This window comes from Astatotilapia calliptera, chromosome 23 (genome assembly GCF_900246225.1).
Source record: "Astatotilapia calliptera chromosome 23, fAstCal1.2, whole genome shotgun sequence".
Lineage (NCBI taxonomy): Eukaryota > Metazoa > Chordata > Actinopteri > Cichliformes > Cichlidae > Astatotilapia > Astatotilapia calliptera.
Genome location: NC_039323.1, coordinates 19,946,453 through 19,961,656, shown reverse-complemented (window position 1 = coordinate 19,961,656; position 15,204 = coordinate 19,946,453). Strand labels below are relative to the sequence as shown.

The 15,204-nt window shown below is 39.1% G+C and overlaps 2 protein-coding genes across 6 annotated transcripts; both read right to left on the bottom strand.

The window, feature by feature from the left end:
* On the bottom strand, positions 1–12,141 carry LOC113015761 (protein NLRC3-like). Of its 5 annotated transcripts, XM_026158005.1 has the most exons (12): positions 12,053–12,141; positions 11,870–11,968; positions 10,116–10,214; positions 9,369–9,447; positions 8,059–8,287; positions 6,085–7,894; positions 5,643–5,816; positions 5,198–5,353; positions 2,392–2,565; positions 1,695–1,850; positions 151–198; positions 1–24 (listed from the first exon to the last, which is right to left on the bottom strand). In XM_026158005.1, exons 1-11 carry the CDS (start codon positions 12,139–12,141, stop codon positions 192–194), a joined length of 3,072 nt encoding a protein of 1,023 aa, XP_026013790.1. In that variant the 3' UTR covers positions 1–24; positions 151–191. The 5 variants fall into 5 exon arrangements, with proteins under 5 accessions (XP_026013790.1, XP_026013789.1, XP_026013787.1 ...); XM_026158004.1 differs by lacking the exon at positions 1–24 and having other exon boundaries at positions 41–198; XM_026158002.1 differs by lacking the exons at positions 1–24; positions 151–198 and having other exon boundaries at positions 1,590–1,850.
* Positions 12,142–12,223: 82 nt separating this feature from the next.
* Positions 12,224–14,566, bottom strand: LOC113015919 (piggyBac transposable element-derived protein 3-like). Its single transcript, XM_026158290.1, has 2 exons — positions 13,143–14,566; positions 12,224–12,238 (listed from the first exon to the last, which is right to left on the bottom strand). The coding sequence occupies exons 1-2, from the start codon at positions 14,469–14,471 to the stop codon at positions 12,224–12,226; spliced, it is 1,344 nt and encodes a 447-aa protein (XP_026014075.1). The 5' UTR covers positions 14,472–14,566.
* Between the last annotated feature and the right edge of the window lie 638 nt (positions 14,567–15,204).

Below are 15,204 nucleotides of genomic sequence, written 5' to 3'. Positions count from 1 at the left end.
CATCGGCCTCCAGCAGGCTCCACCCTGAAAGGAGGAGGGGGGTCAGACCAGCACAGTCTCTTTCAGCACGCACACATGGACATTACATCGCTCTCATACACATACTGTTAGACACTGATGAAGTCTGTATGACAGAAAGTGAAAGCTTACATTGAAAGCTCAGGACACTGGATGAGAGACCCTGAGTTAGATCAGTCTCTGGAAAGATAATTAAAGCCTCATTATACTGACTAACACCAAATTTAAAAAGTTCCTGATCAAAACCTCCAAAAGTTTATTTTGTTCATCTGGATGTAGCGTTTTCAGTGGGAGAAACGTTTCAACATTTTCAAACCCCAAAACACGCTGCACCAAAAATATGCAAATTATATGTTGCATGGTTGGATGTTAAGAAGAAAAAATTTTTTGATCATGCAATTTATTGAAAACAACACTTCCTGCATATTTCAGAGTGGCCTTTTATTGTGGGCAGTCTAAGGCACACCTGTGCAATATTCATGCTTTCTAATCAGCACCTTGACATGCCACACCTGTGAGGTGTGATGGATTATCTCTGCAAATGAGAAGTTCTCACTAACACAGATTTAGACAGATTTGTGAACAATATTTGATAATAATGGGTCCTTTGTGTATGTAGAAAATGTTTCAGATCTTTAAGTTCAGCTCATGAAAAATGGGAGCAAAAATAAAAGTGTTGCGTTTATATTTTTGTTTAGTGTATGTTGTGTAATAAGATTATCATTTGGTTGCCTTAAGTTTAGTTATGTTTCACGTATGTCTTCCTTATTAGTCTGTCATGTTTCTTGTCTTCTTGTCCATGTTGTCATGTCTGCGTTCCATGCCGTTTCCTGTTTTATTGTGTTTTGCTTCCCCTTGTCTTGTTAGGTCTGATTTGTTCCAGCTGTGTTCCCACCTATTCCCCATCCCCCCATTATCTGATTGTGTACTAGCCTTCTGTCTTCCTTTGTTCAGTGTCAGGCCATCTTTTGTCTTTTGTGCCATATTTCTATGTTCCAGGTATCTTTGTATCCATGCCAAGTTTCATGTTTTTTTTCATGTTTTTGTTTTTTATGTTTATCTTTAGTTTCCTCGGTTTAGGTTATTGTTTATTCTCGTCTTTGTTTGCCTTATGCATTACTTTCTTCATTTCTTCATCAGCCACATTAAACGGCTCACTTTTTCTTAATACTCAGGTTTTGGTTCCACGTTCCTTTGTGTCTGCATTTTGGGTCCACTCTTCATAAATTCAAACAGTCTGCTTCGGCTCACTGTGACAAATGAATTATAAATATTATATCGATATTGGTCTACTTAATCATAAAGTAATAGAAAAAAAAAATATTGCCATTATAAAAAAAAGCTACACAGAGAACTTTCAATCCTTGTTTGTGCAAAACAATCAAATAAAAATCCTAATGTGATATTAAATAAACCACTCTAGCCTCAAGCACAGCAGTGTGTGGTACTAAAAGTAAAAAAACAAAACAAACAAACAAACAAACAAACAAACCAGTGTTCATTTATTTAACATTCACACAAATGTAAGACTTGTTTTTCTTTTATATGGCTTGGAGCAAAAATTTATATATATAAAAAAAAAAAAGCTCCTTGATGAGTGAAGAAATTTCTCCTATTTCCTCGAGTGTCTCTTTCTCCATTGCCAGGCACTTTGGCTGCCAAAGGCCACTTCATACCTGAGTATGTCCAGTTGGAGCTGTTTCAGCAGCTTCACCCCTGCCTCTCCTGGATCATTGTAGCTCAGGTCGAGCTCTCTCAGGGTGGAATGGTTGGAGTTCAGCACTGAGATAAGAACAGTACAACCTTCTTCTGTGATCAAGCAGCCTGACAATCTGCAGACAGCACATGTGACAGATACTATAAGAGAACAGTGACGCAGTCAAATAGCGAGAAACAATACCTCCATTTAACAAATATGTGATCGATTGAAGCGCAGAGTTAGCTTTAACAGAGATATTTTGAGCTAAAAGTTTATTTGTTCAATTAATGAAACTATTAAAGTAAGAATTAGGACAAGCCCTACACAAAGTAGAACTGATGCTCATATGAGTGTCATTAGTTTTGTAGGGATTTAAGCACTACTTAAAAAGTTGACCAGATAATTACTCTCAATGAAAAAGCCTGGTGTGAATTACTAGTTGATTCTGAGGAAAATGTGAACATCTGTAATAAATTACATCAAATTACAAACAACAAATCGACGCTACACAGTCTGTGTGAAAAGAAATCCTGTTATTAGATAAAGTTTTAATAATATAGCAGAATATAGCAGAATAAATCAACAATAGTCCTGGTTAGCCATGGTTAGCCACATAGGTTAGCATTGAATATGATTTAAATGGACTTTATATGAAAAGTTTGAAGAATCCTGACCTGAATATTTCCAGTTTACAGTATGGACTCTCTAGTCCACCACACAGTGTTTTCACTCCCGAGTCCTTCAGGTCATTATTATTCAGGTCCAGCTCTATCAGACTAGAGGAGTGGGAGCTGAGAACTGAGGATAGAGTGTCACAGATTCTGTCCGAGAGGTTACAACCACTTAGTCTGTTGAGACAACAAGAGGTAAAAAAACCCAAACAAACACACAAACCAAAATAAACAAACAAACAAACAAACAAACAAAAAAACGTTAAAATGTGCAGTCTATACTGATTATTAACTGTGCACATGCTAAATCCTTGCTGGTCTATTCCAAATATCCTTAAGACATTTTATTATTTATACACTTTGTGCATTATTTGTACAAAATAAAATTTATATTTTTTAACATCCGACTAAATCGCAGTGACGTATTTATGGTCATTTTATACTTTATACTTCATTTTTATTACAATAATATTAGCCCTCTGGGGTCCAGGGTATAACTGGCCGTTTTTGACTACTTTTGATTTTACCTCTATATTTCACCTTTAAAAACTGTTTATCTTGCCTTATTTTGTATCATTATTTTCAGCACAACCTCAAATATTTGAAATTTGAGTTATTTTTTCATTTTGGCATACTATATTAGCACAATTGATCTAAATTCAGACAAAAAAAATTATCTGAGTAGAAAAAAGTTATATTTTTTACTGTAAAACCCACAAACATGTTTAACGAATCATTTTCATAACTTGAAATGCAAATAGAAATTGTACATTTCTAAAAAATATGCACAAGTTTTGCAAACAACAAAGTTATATGGTACTTTTTACCTAAAAATGCAGCCAAGGCCTCAGGCGTTTTTTATATAACCATTTAAATCTATTTACAGAACAATCATGTGTGCTGCATCAGATGAGAAGGCACACAAATTATTTGTGCGAGTCCAAAAAACTAGTTTGTGTTCAGTATAAAACAGAGGAGAACACCACAGGCCTAAACCCTGCAGGTCTGACAGCAGGAGGTGTATCAGTCCTGTTTTCCATGTGGGAACAGCGTTTACACTGGAATCTGCATTTGATGGCTTTTTTGGAGCAAATGTGACATTCAGCAGTATAACTGACACACAATACAAAACAATAACTACACAACACACTAACTCTAGCCTCCAAACACGCTAAACGTCACTAATGTCTCACATATGAAAACTTGCTCTCTCTCTTTCTTTTGCTTGCCCGCTTTCCGTCGCGGGTGTCACTCCTAAAACTTCCCCTTCTCCCTAAACAACCAAGTGCCGCATGGTAAACTCTAACACCAATAGGGAAGGGGTGTTTTTTCCTTTTTTTCACTCACAAGTGGCGAGTGTTTGCTAGCGCTGTCTGTAGAAAACACAGTTTTTACTGTTCTTCCCGCTGTAAACACCACTGTTTTGTTCAGAAAAAACATTGCGTGTATTTTTTATCATAACCCTGGCTTTACGTGGCCCATTGACACAATTCAAAAACTGGTATATCGTTTGAAGTCCGTACTCTCGACCCAAATTGAAATGGAGACTGAGTCGCAGCATCTTGTAGCTGTGTCGTCTTAAATTGGTCATGTGATTTTGATGCGCCGGTGCGTCCGTCGACTCCAGAGGGTGAATACAATAATAATCAATTGATTGTAATTTAATTGCAATAAATTGTTTTACCTGTATAACAAAGTTAAAGTCTAAAGTTGAGAACTGAAATACAAATTATTTGCATGCACTAAGGCTGGGCGATTGGAGGAATATATCGACTATTGACAATAGGCTCAATCGTTTTTACAAGGGTGATTTATTTATTTATTTGCTAATAATGTTGGCTGAAGCTAACAGAAGCAGTCAACAGAAACAAATAATAGTACTGTTTTAACGTCACCCTCCTTCAGCTGTGAGCAAATGCACCCTCCTTAGAGTGCTGGAGCGATTTACTCAAATAAGAGAAAGAAAGAACAGCAGTAGCCTATGTTAAAAAAAAACAAAAGCATTTTATCAAATAAAAAAACCCACTATGGTGGGGAAGGAAACAAAGAGAAACTGGCTTATTTTTTCCACTATAACCGTGTTTACAGGCATTTCCAGTGTTTATCTGTTTTACACACTCGACCAAACAACTCTTCACTGAGGTAACAGTCTATTTCTATCTGTGCCTTTTCCTCCAGTGTGCAATTTGGCAATTACTTTGTCCATGTTTGGACTTCATCTGTGTTCTAAACGCGCAAATCAATATGTGCATCATTACATTGCTCCGCCCATCAAAAAGTCTGTGCATACGTGAATATATCACCTGCATCGGTTGGAAGTTTTTTTACATATCGCCCAACCTAAGCATGTTCTTTGGAAATAGTGGTTCAAAGTAATGCAGTCCACTTTCAATCCTCCTTGTCCATATCATTAAAAGCAGCCAAATATAGTAATAAAACATTAGCAGCTTAGTCATTTGTAAAGTAGTAAACCAGTACAAAAAACAACAAAAAACAACAACAAAACAAACCCCTCCCAAAACACTTGGCATGGCTTGTTATCCAGAGGTGGTGGGGAACATAGGAATCCTCAAAACATACCCTCTGCTTATTCGGTTCGCATTTATATTCATAAGCATATGGACAAATAGGCTGCGTGAGACTACGAAGCTACAGATTCACAAACCCTTCACTTATTTCTTGTTCACGTTCAAGTAGAATTCCTATAATGAGCTAAATGAAAAAGGCTACTTTATGTGTGACTGTAAGAAAAACTTTCAAAATCATCTTCCTCTATCAGACACTGTGGCTGCAAACAGCCTCTGCACACCTGAGTGTGTCCAGTCGGAGCTGCTTCAGCATCTTCACCCCTGCCTCTCCTGGATTATTGTAGCTCAGGTCGAGCTCTCTCAGGTGGTAATGGTTGGAGTTCAGTGCTGATGTCAGAGCACTACAACCTTCTTCTGTGACTGAGCAACTTGACAATCTGCAGACAGCATACATGACAGAAACTATTAAACAATTAGAAAAAATTGAACTGGTGCTCACGTGGTAAATGGTAAATGTACTGGTTCTTAGATAGCGCTTGTCTACTCTACCTGAACTCTCAAAGTGCTTCATGAGTGTCATTTCTTTAATTAAAGAGAAAAAAAAGATCCTAAACAGACCACATGAAAAGAAAGTAGTGAGAAAGTCCTGATAATTTAATATGTAATATCTAGGATCTCAACTAGAACAATTTTACACATATCATGAAAGATTTGAAGAATCATAACCTAAGTTTTTCCAGTTTAGAGTGTGGACCCTCAAGTCCCCCAGACAGTACTTTCACTCCGGAGTCTTTCAGGTTGTTGTTACTCAGGTCCAGCTCTCTCAGACAAGAGGAACGGGAGCTGAGTAGTGAGGATAGAGTTTCACAGATTCTGTCTGAGAGGTTACATCCACCAAGTCTGAGGAGACAACAATGGACAAGAAAATAATAATATGTGACTGCACAGCATGAACTTTTGATTATACATGGACTATATAAATCATCAACTTAGCACATGCTAAATCGTTACCAGTTTACCCTAAGAAACCCGATGACATAATGAGCTTATACATTAAGTGCAGCTTCTAATTGGCACATAAATCTTACATCAAACTAGACAGCACACAACTGTGCTAAACAGAATAATAAAAACAGTGTGTTTAAATCATGAAAACTTTATGACTTACAGCGCTATGCTGGAGCATTTAATCACTGGCAGGAGCCTGAGGAAAGCCTTCTCTGAAGCAGAGTATTTCTTCAGGTCAAACACAAACAGATCTTTTTCTGATGATAATAAGATAAAGACCAGAGCTGACCACTGAGCAGGAGACAGTTTATCAGCAGCGAGACTTCCTGATCTCAGGGACTGTTGGATCTCCTCCAATATAGAATGTTCATTTAGTTCATTAAGACAGTGAAACAGGTTGATGCTTTTCTCTGCAGATAGATTTCCACTGAGCCTCTCCTTTATGTGTTGAACTGTTTCCAGATTGGTCTGTGAGCTACATCCTGTCTGTTCTAGCAGCCCATGTAAAAGACTTTGATTGGTCTGAAGTGAAAGACCCAGGAGGAAGCGGAGGAACAAGTCCAGTTTTCCGTTTGAACTCTGTAAAGCCTTATTCACAGCACCCTTGTACAAGCAAGTGTCTGCAGATTCTTCTTCTTGCAAATTCTGGGTGGTTTCCTGTTGCTTTTCCAGTAAATTCACTCCAGAGTTGATGAAAGTCAGATGGACATGAAGAGCAGCCAGAAACTCCTGAACACTCAGATGGATGAAGCAGAACACCTTGTCCTTGTACAGCCCTCTCTCCTCTTTAAAGATCTGTGTAAACACTCCTGAGTACACTGAGGCGGCGCTGATATCGATGCCACAGTCTGTCAGGTCTGATTCATAGAAGATCAGGTTGTCTCCTTGCAGCTGCTCAAAAGCCAGTTTTCCCAGAGACTCAACCATCTGTTTGCTCTCTGGACTCCAGGGTGGATCTGTCTCCATTCCTCCATCATACTTGACCTTCTTCACTTTTGCCTGAACCACCAAGAAGTGGATGTACATCTCAGTCAGGGTTGTAGGTAGTGCTGTCCTTGTTTCCTCTTTTCTCTTCTTCCCCACATCCTCCAGAACTGTAGCAGCGATCCAGCAGAAGACTGGGATGTGACACATGATGTGAAGGCTTTGTGATGTCTTGATGTGGGAGATGATCCTGCTGGCTTGCTCCTCATCTCTGAATCTCTTCCTGAAGTACTCCTCCTTCTGTGGGTCAGTGAACCCCCTCACCTCTGTTACCATGTCAATATACCCAGGTGGGATTTGATTGGCTGCTGCAGGTCGTGTGGTTATCCAGACGTGAACAGAGGGAAGCAGGTTCCCTCTGATGAGGTTAGTTAGCAGCACATCTACTGAGGTGGACTTAGTGGGGTCTGTCAGGATTTTAGTTTTGTGGAAGTCCAGAGGAAGTCGACACTCATCGAGGCCATCAAAAATTAAGACAACCTGGAAGTCTTCAAAGCTGCAGATTCCTACTTCTTTAGTTTTGGTAAAGAAGTGATGAACAAGTTCCAGCAGGCTAAAGTTTTTCTCTTTCAGCACATTCAGCTCTCTGAAAGTGAATGGAAATATGAACTTGATGTCCTGGTTAGTTTTGCTTTCAGCCCAATCTAGAGTGAACTTCTGTGTTAGGACTGTTTTCCCAATGCCAGCCACTCCCTTTGTCAACACTGTTCTGATTGGTTCATCTCTTCCAGGTGAGGCTTTAAAGATGTCTTCTTGTCTGATTGTTGTTTCTGGTCCATCTGGTTTTCGTCTCCTGGATGTTGTTTCAATCTGTCTGACCTCATGCTCATCATTGACTTCTGCAGTCCCTTCTGTGATGTACAGCTCTGTGTAGATCTGATTCAGAATGGTTGGATTTCCTGCTTTAGCGATCCCCTCAAACAGACACTGGAACTTCTTCTTCAGTTGAGATTTAAGATTATGTTGACAAACTGGAGCAAATCTGCCTGAAAACAGACAATATGTTACCTGATTAAGTTATATATTAAATATCCCACCATTTAATTCTTCTAAAGAATGAGTGTTTACATATGTGCTGGTGTAATCCTTCAGACATTAGTAAATGTCTTAGTATAACCAGCAGCTTCTATGTTTAGAAAAATCCTCTTACTGCTCAGCAGACGGTCAGCCAGCTCATACTGCTTCATTCCTCTCAGAAACTGCAGTGTGATCTTTATAAATGCCTCTCTGTTGGTACGCCTTTGCTCTTCATCCTCACACTCCAAAATCTCCTTATCATCCGTCTGGCAGTTTAAGCATTCTGAATAATCTGGATACAGAACTGTCTGGATCTTCTTTAACTCATTCTTCACAAAAGTGATGATTTTCTCCTCCAGGAGCTGGAACAGAAATTTATATGAATGACTCAATAAATCTGAAATCATAGACACAAACATCAGAACCATGTTGAAAACAATTACAATCCAGCTGGAATTAAAATCTGTTTTATTTATACATCATTCCAGGGCTTCGTGTGGTGTCAGTTTGCTGTTTTTAGATCCCCCTTAAAAGCTGAATAAATTAACTTTAGACCTTGGTGATGGAGGAAAATGTCTCAGGGAATGTTAAGATTCCTGCTGAGCACTGCAGGTCTGCATACACCATTTCTTTTGTTTTGCACTCAATGCTGCATTTATGTGGGCATTCACACCCATCAATCTGGGAAGAGTTTTAAAGCAAGTTGAAAACAATTTGAAGGCCATCATCCTAAAGATTATTCACAAGTGGAAAATAATAAGTCAGTTGCTAGTCTTCCAAGGTGTGGATGTCGCGGCAAACCTGGTTAGACTGTACAATTCTCAAAGAAACAGCAAAAAAAACACAAGAGCTAAAGAGTTGAAGTTTATGACAGTACATTTAGAAAAAGGAGAAACAAATATTGCAAGTTTAGAAGGGTTGTCAGGAGAAAGCTCTCCTTTCTGAGAAGAAAACAGCACAGCTTAGGTTTGTAAAGCTGCATCCAAACAAACCACAAGACTCTGAATGGATGACACCAAAGTGGAGACCTTTGGTCATACCACACAATTTTGTGAAAAAACACAGGATCAGCACTAAGGAGCCGAACCCCAACCCTGAAAAACAAACAAATCCCATAATCAAACCTCCACTAAACTTTACATTTGGCACAGTGCAGTCAGACTTTCATTTCCAGTTGCTTCCACTTTATTATAATACAACTTTCTGTAACGATTTAAAAGTATTTTTTAAATAAAACTAACAAGTGGTTTAGAAATATTAGAGCTTGAAATACAATGTAAATACCATACAGTTATATTTTTGCTGCTGCACCATCTGAATTTTGAAGCTATTTTCAAAAATAGTCACGCTTTTTGCTTCTGTGTTTGGTTGTAAAGAACATGCATAAAATTTTTAAGAAATGACTGTGAACAGATGTAAAGTACTGTTTGTATATTTACAGACCATAAATATGGAGTCCAGGTGTGCTTGATGCTCCTGGGGAGGCTGATCACTGGGAACCTCTGAGGTATTCTTGTTCTCTCTGTAGAGATGAATAAATAAGAGAGAAAAAAAGACTTCTCAGAAAAACTATTTTACAATCCCACCTTCCTAATTAAGAGGAAAGGAAAACCATGTAATCATGTTTTACCAGTGTTAGAATTTTTTACAGTGATGATTTGAATTGTTGAATGATTTGTTTTAGCTTGATTACCAGCAGCTAAGACAGATGTTCATATAAGATAGAATCACGGCACTGATGGACTTCTTTGAGACATTAATAATTGATTTGTGGCTACTAGGTGCAAAATAGTCTCTTGGACTTTACCTAAGCCATCAAAAAAGAAACCTATAAGTGATTTGTGGCTTAGATTTTAACTTCAAAGGCTTCTAAAACAAAGGCTGCCAGTAAAATGGCAAAAGCCCCATAGCCCTTTGTTCGGTGGCTAAATGGTGGGGCAATTAGGAGCAGCTGGTTAAAAAAAAAAAAAAGAGTCTCTATTGACATCCAATTCTTAATAGCAGTAAGGGCTGCCTCCACTTAGCAAGACCTGATGCCACTCGACTGGTTGTTACCAACATTGTTTTCTGAGCCAAAGTACAAAGTTTACACCTGCTGGACCAGCTTTCTGACAGAAAAGCCTCTTACATCAGTGGTTAGGTTTTTGAAAGTTTACTGAAAAAATAAAAATATATACAGATATAGATTACCTTTCCACAGCAGAGTTTTGTCCTTTAAAATTAGCACCAATACTCTTTGACCAGTCACTCTTTAAGGACACACAGCTGGGTTCAGGTCCAGGTTGGTTCCTGTGAATAATGATGGAGCAGTGATGTGAGTGCTGAGCTGTGTGAGAATAGATTATCGTATTATCGCAGTAGTTGGGATTTAGTTGTTGAACCATGGTAAAGCATTATATTCATTATTCATTTAAGTAGGTCATAGGTCAAGTTACTAAACATTCACACATCGAGCACACACATAGAATTGGAAGAATAGGTCAGAGATGTATGTGAGAAGCAGGAGCGACAGAAAGCTGCCGTTAGTGGGATAAGGAGTTGGTAAGCCAAACTCAGGAGAATATAGTGTGCGAAGAAGTGGGCAGCAAGGACACAAGATAGGGAGGCAGGAGACAGAGAGGGATCACAAGGTTGTTGATGTCTGTGTATAAATGTGTGCTGCTGGGACGGCCCCAGCGGATTTTGATATTGGATGCTGAGCTGTGAAAATCCCCATGTACATGTAATAAAATTAATGGATTGTTTATGTTGAGAAAAGACAGGAATGGAATATTACACTGTTTCATGATACCTTATATTGCTGATTTATAAAGAAATACTGTTTGCATAGAATCACGGCCCGCTTTGTCTGATTAGGGAGAACAAAACATGCTGAAAGCCAAGGTCATAACTGAAGCTCACTAAGGCTACGTCCACACTAGCACGGAGATATTCGAAAACGGCGTTTTCATACGAAAATGCTCCGTGTCCACACTAGCGTTTTCAGTCATTTTGACAGAGTTGCCCAAAATGCAGGCGCTCAGACTCAAGGTGTCAACTCAAAGTCACAGCTTTATTGGCTGGCAGGGAAAAAAAAAAATACAAACTAAACTAGGAAACACCAACCTAAAACTCACAGTGAGCCACAGGGAGATCCACACAGCATGAGGGACAACACGACACTGACTCAGAGAAACACAGGGCTTAAATACACTGGGAAGTAACGAGGGGAATGAGACACAGAAGGAGAGCACAGCTGGGGGAAATAAGAACTGACGAGACAAGGAAGCGTAAACTGAACACATTCACATAAGACACGGACCTTCAACGTAAAACAGGAAGTATGACACAGAGACGCGAACTAGACTAGGGGAGACAGAGCAACTAAGAAACACAGACAACATCAACAACAAAGAGACACAGAGGGCAGCTACTAAATACTCAGAGAACTAAACAGAATACAAGAAAACGAAACTAAGACACTACATTAAAGAATAAGCTGGGACAACAAAGAGAACTAAGAACATAATACAAAAAACTCAGAGGCGCAAGAAACTCAAAACACTGGGTCACTGACCCAGGACCGTGACAAAAATGCCGTCTCAATGTGGACAGGAGGCCAAAACGGAGAGAAAATGATGGACATAGCCTGAGAGGGAGAGAAAGAATGTGAATGTTTAGGTTTTATGACTCGGGTGGGGGTCGAGGCTATAAGAGTGTGTGTAACTGTCAGACACTTCAAGATCTGCAGGACCTCCTCCTCTGCACATCTCCCGTCCAGATGATTGTATTGCTCAAAGAGTTTGTATGGAATAAAGAGAATTGTATTGATTAAAGAGATTGTTGAGTGGGCATTAAAACACCGAGTGTTGTTCTTCCTTCAGCCCGAAGATCAAAGAATTGTTTTTTTTAACAGTGTTTGAAAGTTTACTGAAAAAATAAAAATATATACAGATATAGATTACCTTTCCACAGCAGAGTTTTGTCCTTTAAAATTAGCACCAATACTCTTTGACCAGTCACTCTTTAAGGAAACACAGCTGGGTTCAGGTCCAGGTTGGTTCCTGTGAATAATGATGGTGCAGTGATGTGAGTGCTGAGCTGTGACATGGAGAAGAGTCATGGACAGTTAGAGATGGTCATCTCACCTCTGAGCTTTGGTCTGGCTCTCATGTTCCCCACACAGAGTGGTTTTAGAGGGAGGGACTCCCTCCTCTCTGTCCTCACACTGATCCATGCTGCTGAATTCACATCCACAACAGCTCACACACACTTTCTACCTTCACCTGCAGAGGAAACACAAATCATTCGTGTGCACATCAACTGAAATCCTCCTGTCATGAAGCACAGCACACATGATACATTCAGCTTAACTGGAACCTCCAGTCCATTTTCAAACATTTCAGTTGATAACTGAAAGTATGTATCACTCTTTTTTTTCTTTTGAAGGACATGCTGCAAACCATGCTGAGTGAAAACCTTATACATTATAATACAGGCTTATAATTCGATGTTTTTTCGAAATTCTGTACATGAAAAGTGAGCGCGAGAGCCCTCGGTGCACCTGCTCGCTGCTGAAGTCAAAGTAAAACTTTATTGTCATCTCCGCTATATAAGTACAGTATATAGAGAGACGAGAGGACGAGGCTCCAGTTACAGCAGTGGAAGTAAACAAACAATATATCCTCCTGAGACCCAGGAAAAAAAAGTATTTTGATTTTGATTTTTTTAATATAAATCAAGTATTGGCTTGGTAAAAAACACATTGCAAAAACAATTTTGTTTTTAACAGATTTTATTTAAATTTTACAACATGTGCACTCCAGTGCACAAGGGGAGTTCATTGATCCCGAATGTGAAACTAACAAAATTCAAGAGCTGATTACAAAAATTAAATGCTCCACTGAAATCGTTGTAAGCAGGATATCAAAACATATTTACATATAAACATCACAAAAAAGTAGATCATGGGTCAACTTAGAAGTCATTGACATTTCACTAGGTGTAGACCATTGATCTAGGAACATCTGATTGCACTGGGCTTTTCTTATTTATTTCACAAAAGTCCATTCATTTATGATATCTAAGGAAGCACTGTGATTTTTTGGATACACAGAGGAACATTTGGCACTTCACACATCTCACATATGTTTTACTGTTGCACCCAAGCATTCTGCACCTGAAAGGCCTTGGACTGTTAACCATTTCAGGCAAGTGGAGTGCACCATATTTTCTTACACTCTCATCTGGTTGGGGCTTCCTTTTCTTGATTTCTGGAGAGAACTCTTCATCACTGGTATTATTTAGGTCTTGTTCCCATGTTTGTCCCTTGTTTATCAGTTCTTCAGCCAAAAGGAGCTTGAACTCCAGGTACTGGGAGTTCTTTTCAGCTCGTTGCATGGCCTCGCTGTCTTGTTGGTACTGAAGCCACAAGTTGGTGATGGCCAGGTCAATGAAATGAAGTATGGTGTGAACAGTCCATTTCTTGGTCTGGCTAGATATTCTGTAGAAGATGAGCATGCGATCACATAGGTCAACCCCTACCATGTTGATATTATATTCTTTAACCACTGCAGGTCTTGGGACTTGGATTTGTCTCTGTTCTTTCTTTGACCATCTGGAACAGGTATCCTGGGGCTCAATTCCATGAGCAGTTGATGCCATGACAACAGGCTTGTTGTCCATCCACTTGGTGACTGCTATTTCATGAGGTCTCCGTACAATCATTTCTGACGAACCTCTTGGTTTTGAGCTCAGGATGTTGTCAGCAGTGAAGTGGCACTCTTTTGGGATTCGATTCTTTTGAATTGTTCCTGTACCTAGAAGGCCCCTTTCTTTAAGAGCATCTAGAAGACTGATGGTGGTAAAATACCGGTCAAAGTAGACTAGTGATCCTCTAGGAAGTGTCTCTGTTAAACGCAAGACTGCATTTCCACTTATTCCCATCTGTTGGACTTGAGTGAAGGTGTTCTTTCCCATGTAGGTTTCAAAATCAAGCACTAAACCACCTGGACTTGCAAGAACAAACACTTTTAATCCTGTTGGATTTGGCTTTCCAGGTACAAACTGACGAACTGGACATTGGCCAGTGAATGGAACGATCTGTTCATCAATACAGACCTTTGTTGGCCTGGGCAGATTGAGGCAACCTTGGAGGACCCTCTTTAGAACTGGTCTGACTTTCCACAGGGGATCCTTTTTCTTTTCGCTTTCTGGCACACTGAGATCGTCAACCATTTTCAGCGAGGACCTGATCTTGTAGAAACGATCACGTGTCATGGAATCAGCTATAATTGCGACTCTTGTTTTGGCAGCCCAGTACATTCTAATTCTCGGATATCCAAGGCATGCCATGTACACAGAGATTCCTAAAAAGGTATTGATCTCCTCTGGTGTTGTGTTTAAACTACACCCTGAATCCCGTACCATATGCTGGTGGGTGAAGAAGGACAAGTCCTGAATTAGTTTTTTGTCAATGTACTGCTGGAAATACTGTTGTGGGCTCCAATCATTACATGTCATTATTGTGCCATCATCTCCAATTCTGCATTCTTCCAACACAGGCATGAACCTAAGATAAAGAAAAATTACTTAGCAAAACAAAAGTCAGAAAAATTATTTATACTCAAATATCCGATATAGTTCACTTAAAACACTTTAACACTATCTTTACAAGTTAAATTAATTTACTGTAAAACATTTCTGTATGTTACTGGTACTTTTTTTACTCAAAATCAAAAATTCCAGATTCTCCTACATGTTGGTTTTTGACCAGATAAGACAACGGCAGATTTCAGCTGGCCCTGTGTCTTTCTCCATTACATCTGGCCCTACATCTTGGTCATCCCCGTCTGGTCCCTCATTTGGGTTCTCACCCTCTCCTCTCTGGCTCATATGACTCTCATCTTCTGAAAGATCTATGTCTGAATCTCTCTCAATGATTTTGTTAAGAATTCTCTCTGCCTCTGTCAAAGACCTGTCTACTAGAAAAATGTGAAATAAACATAAGTACAAAGTCCTGACGTGCACTAGAGTACACATTAATAAATTAGTCATTTGCTCTGTGAAATTAAATAAGCTTAGTTCTGAAAACTTCCTCAAATTACTTACTAGATGTTTATTTTTGAAAATTTATCAAAATATGAGTTGCAAAAACACTTTAAATGTAAATATCATGCTTACCTTTCCTTCTTCCATAAAATGTGCTTGTAGGGATGCCAGCCATTTTGAAAAGGAGGGAAAAGGATAGTTGGCAAGGCCACACCCCACACATGTGACATCATTTTAAAGGTACACTTGT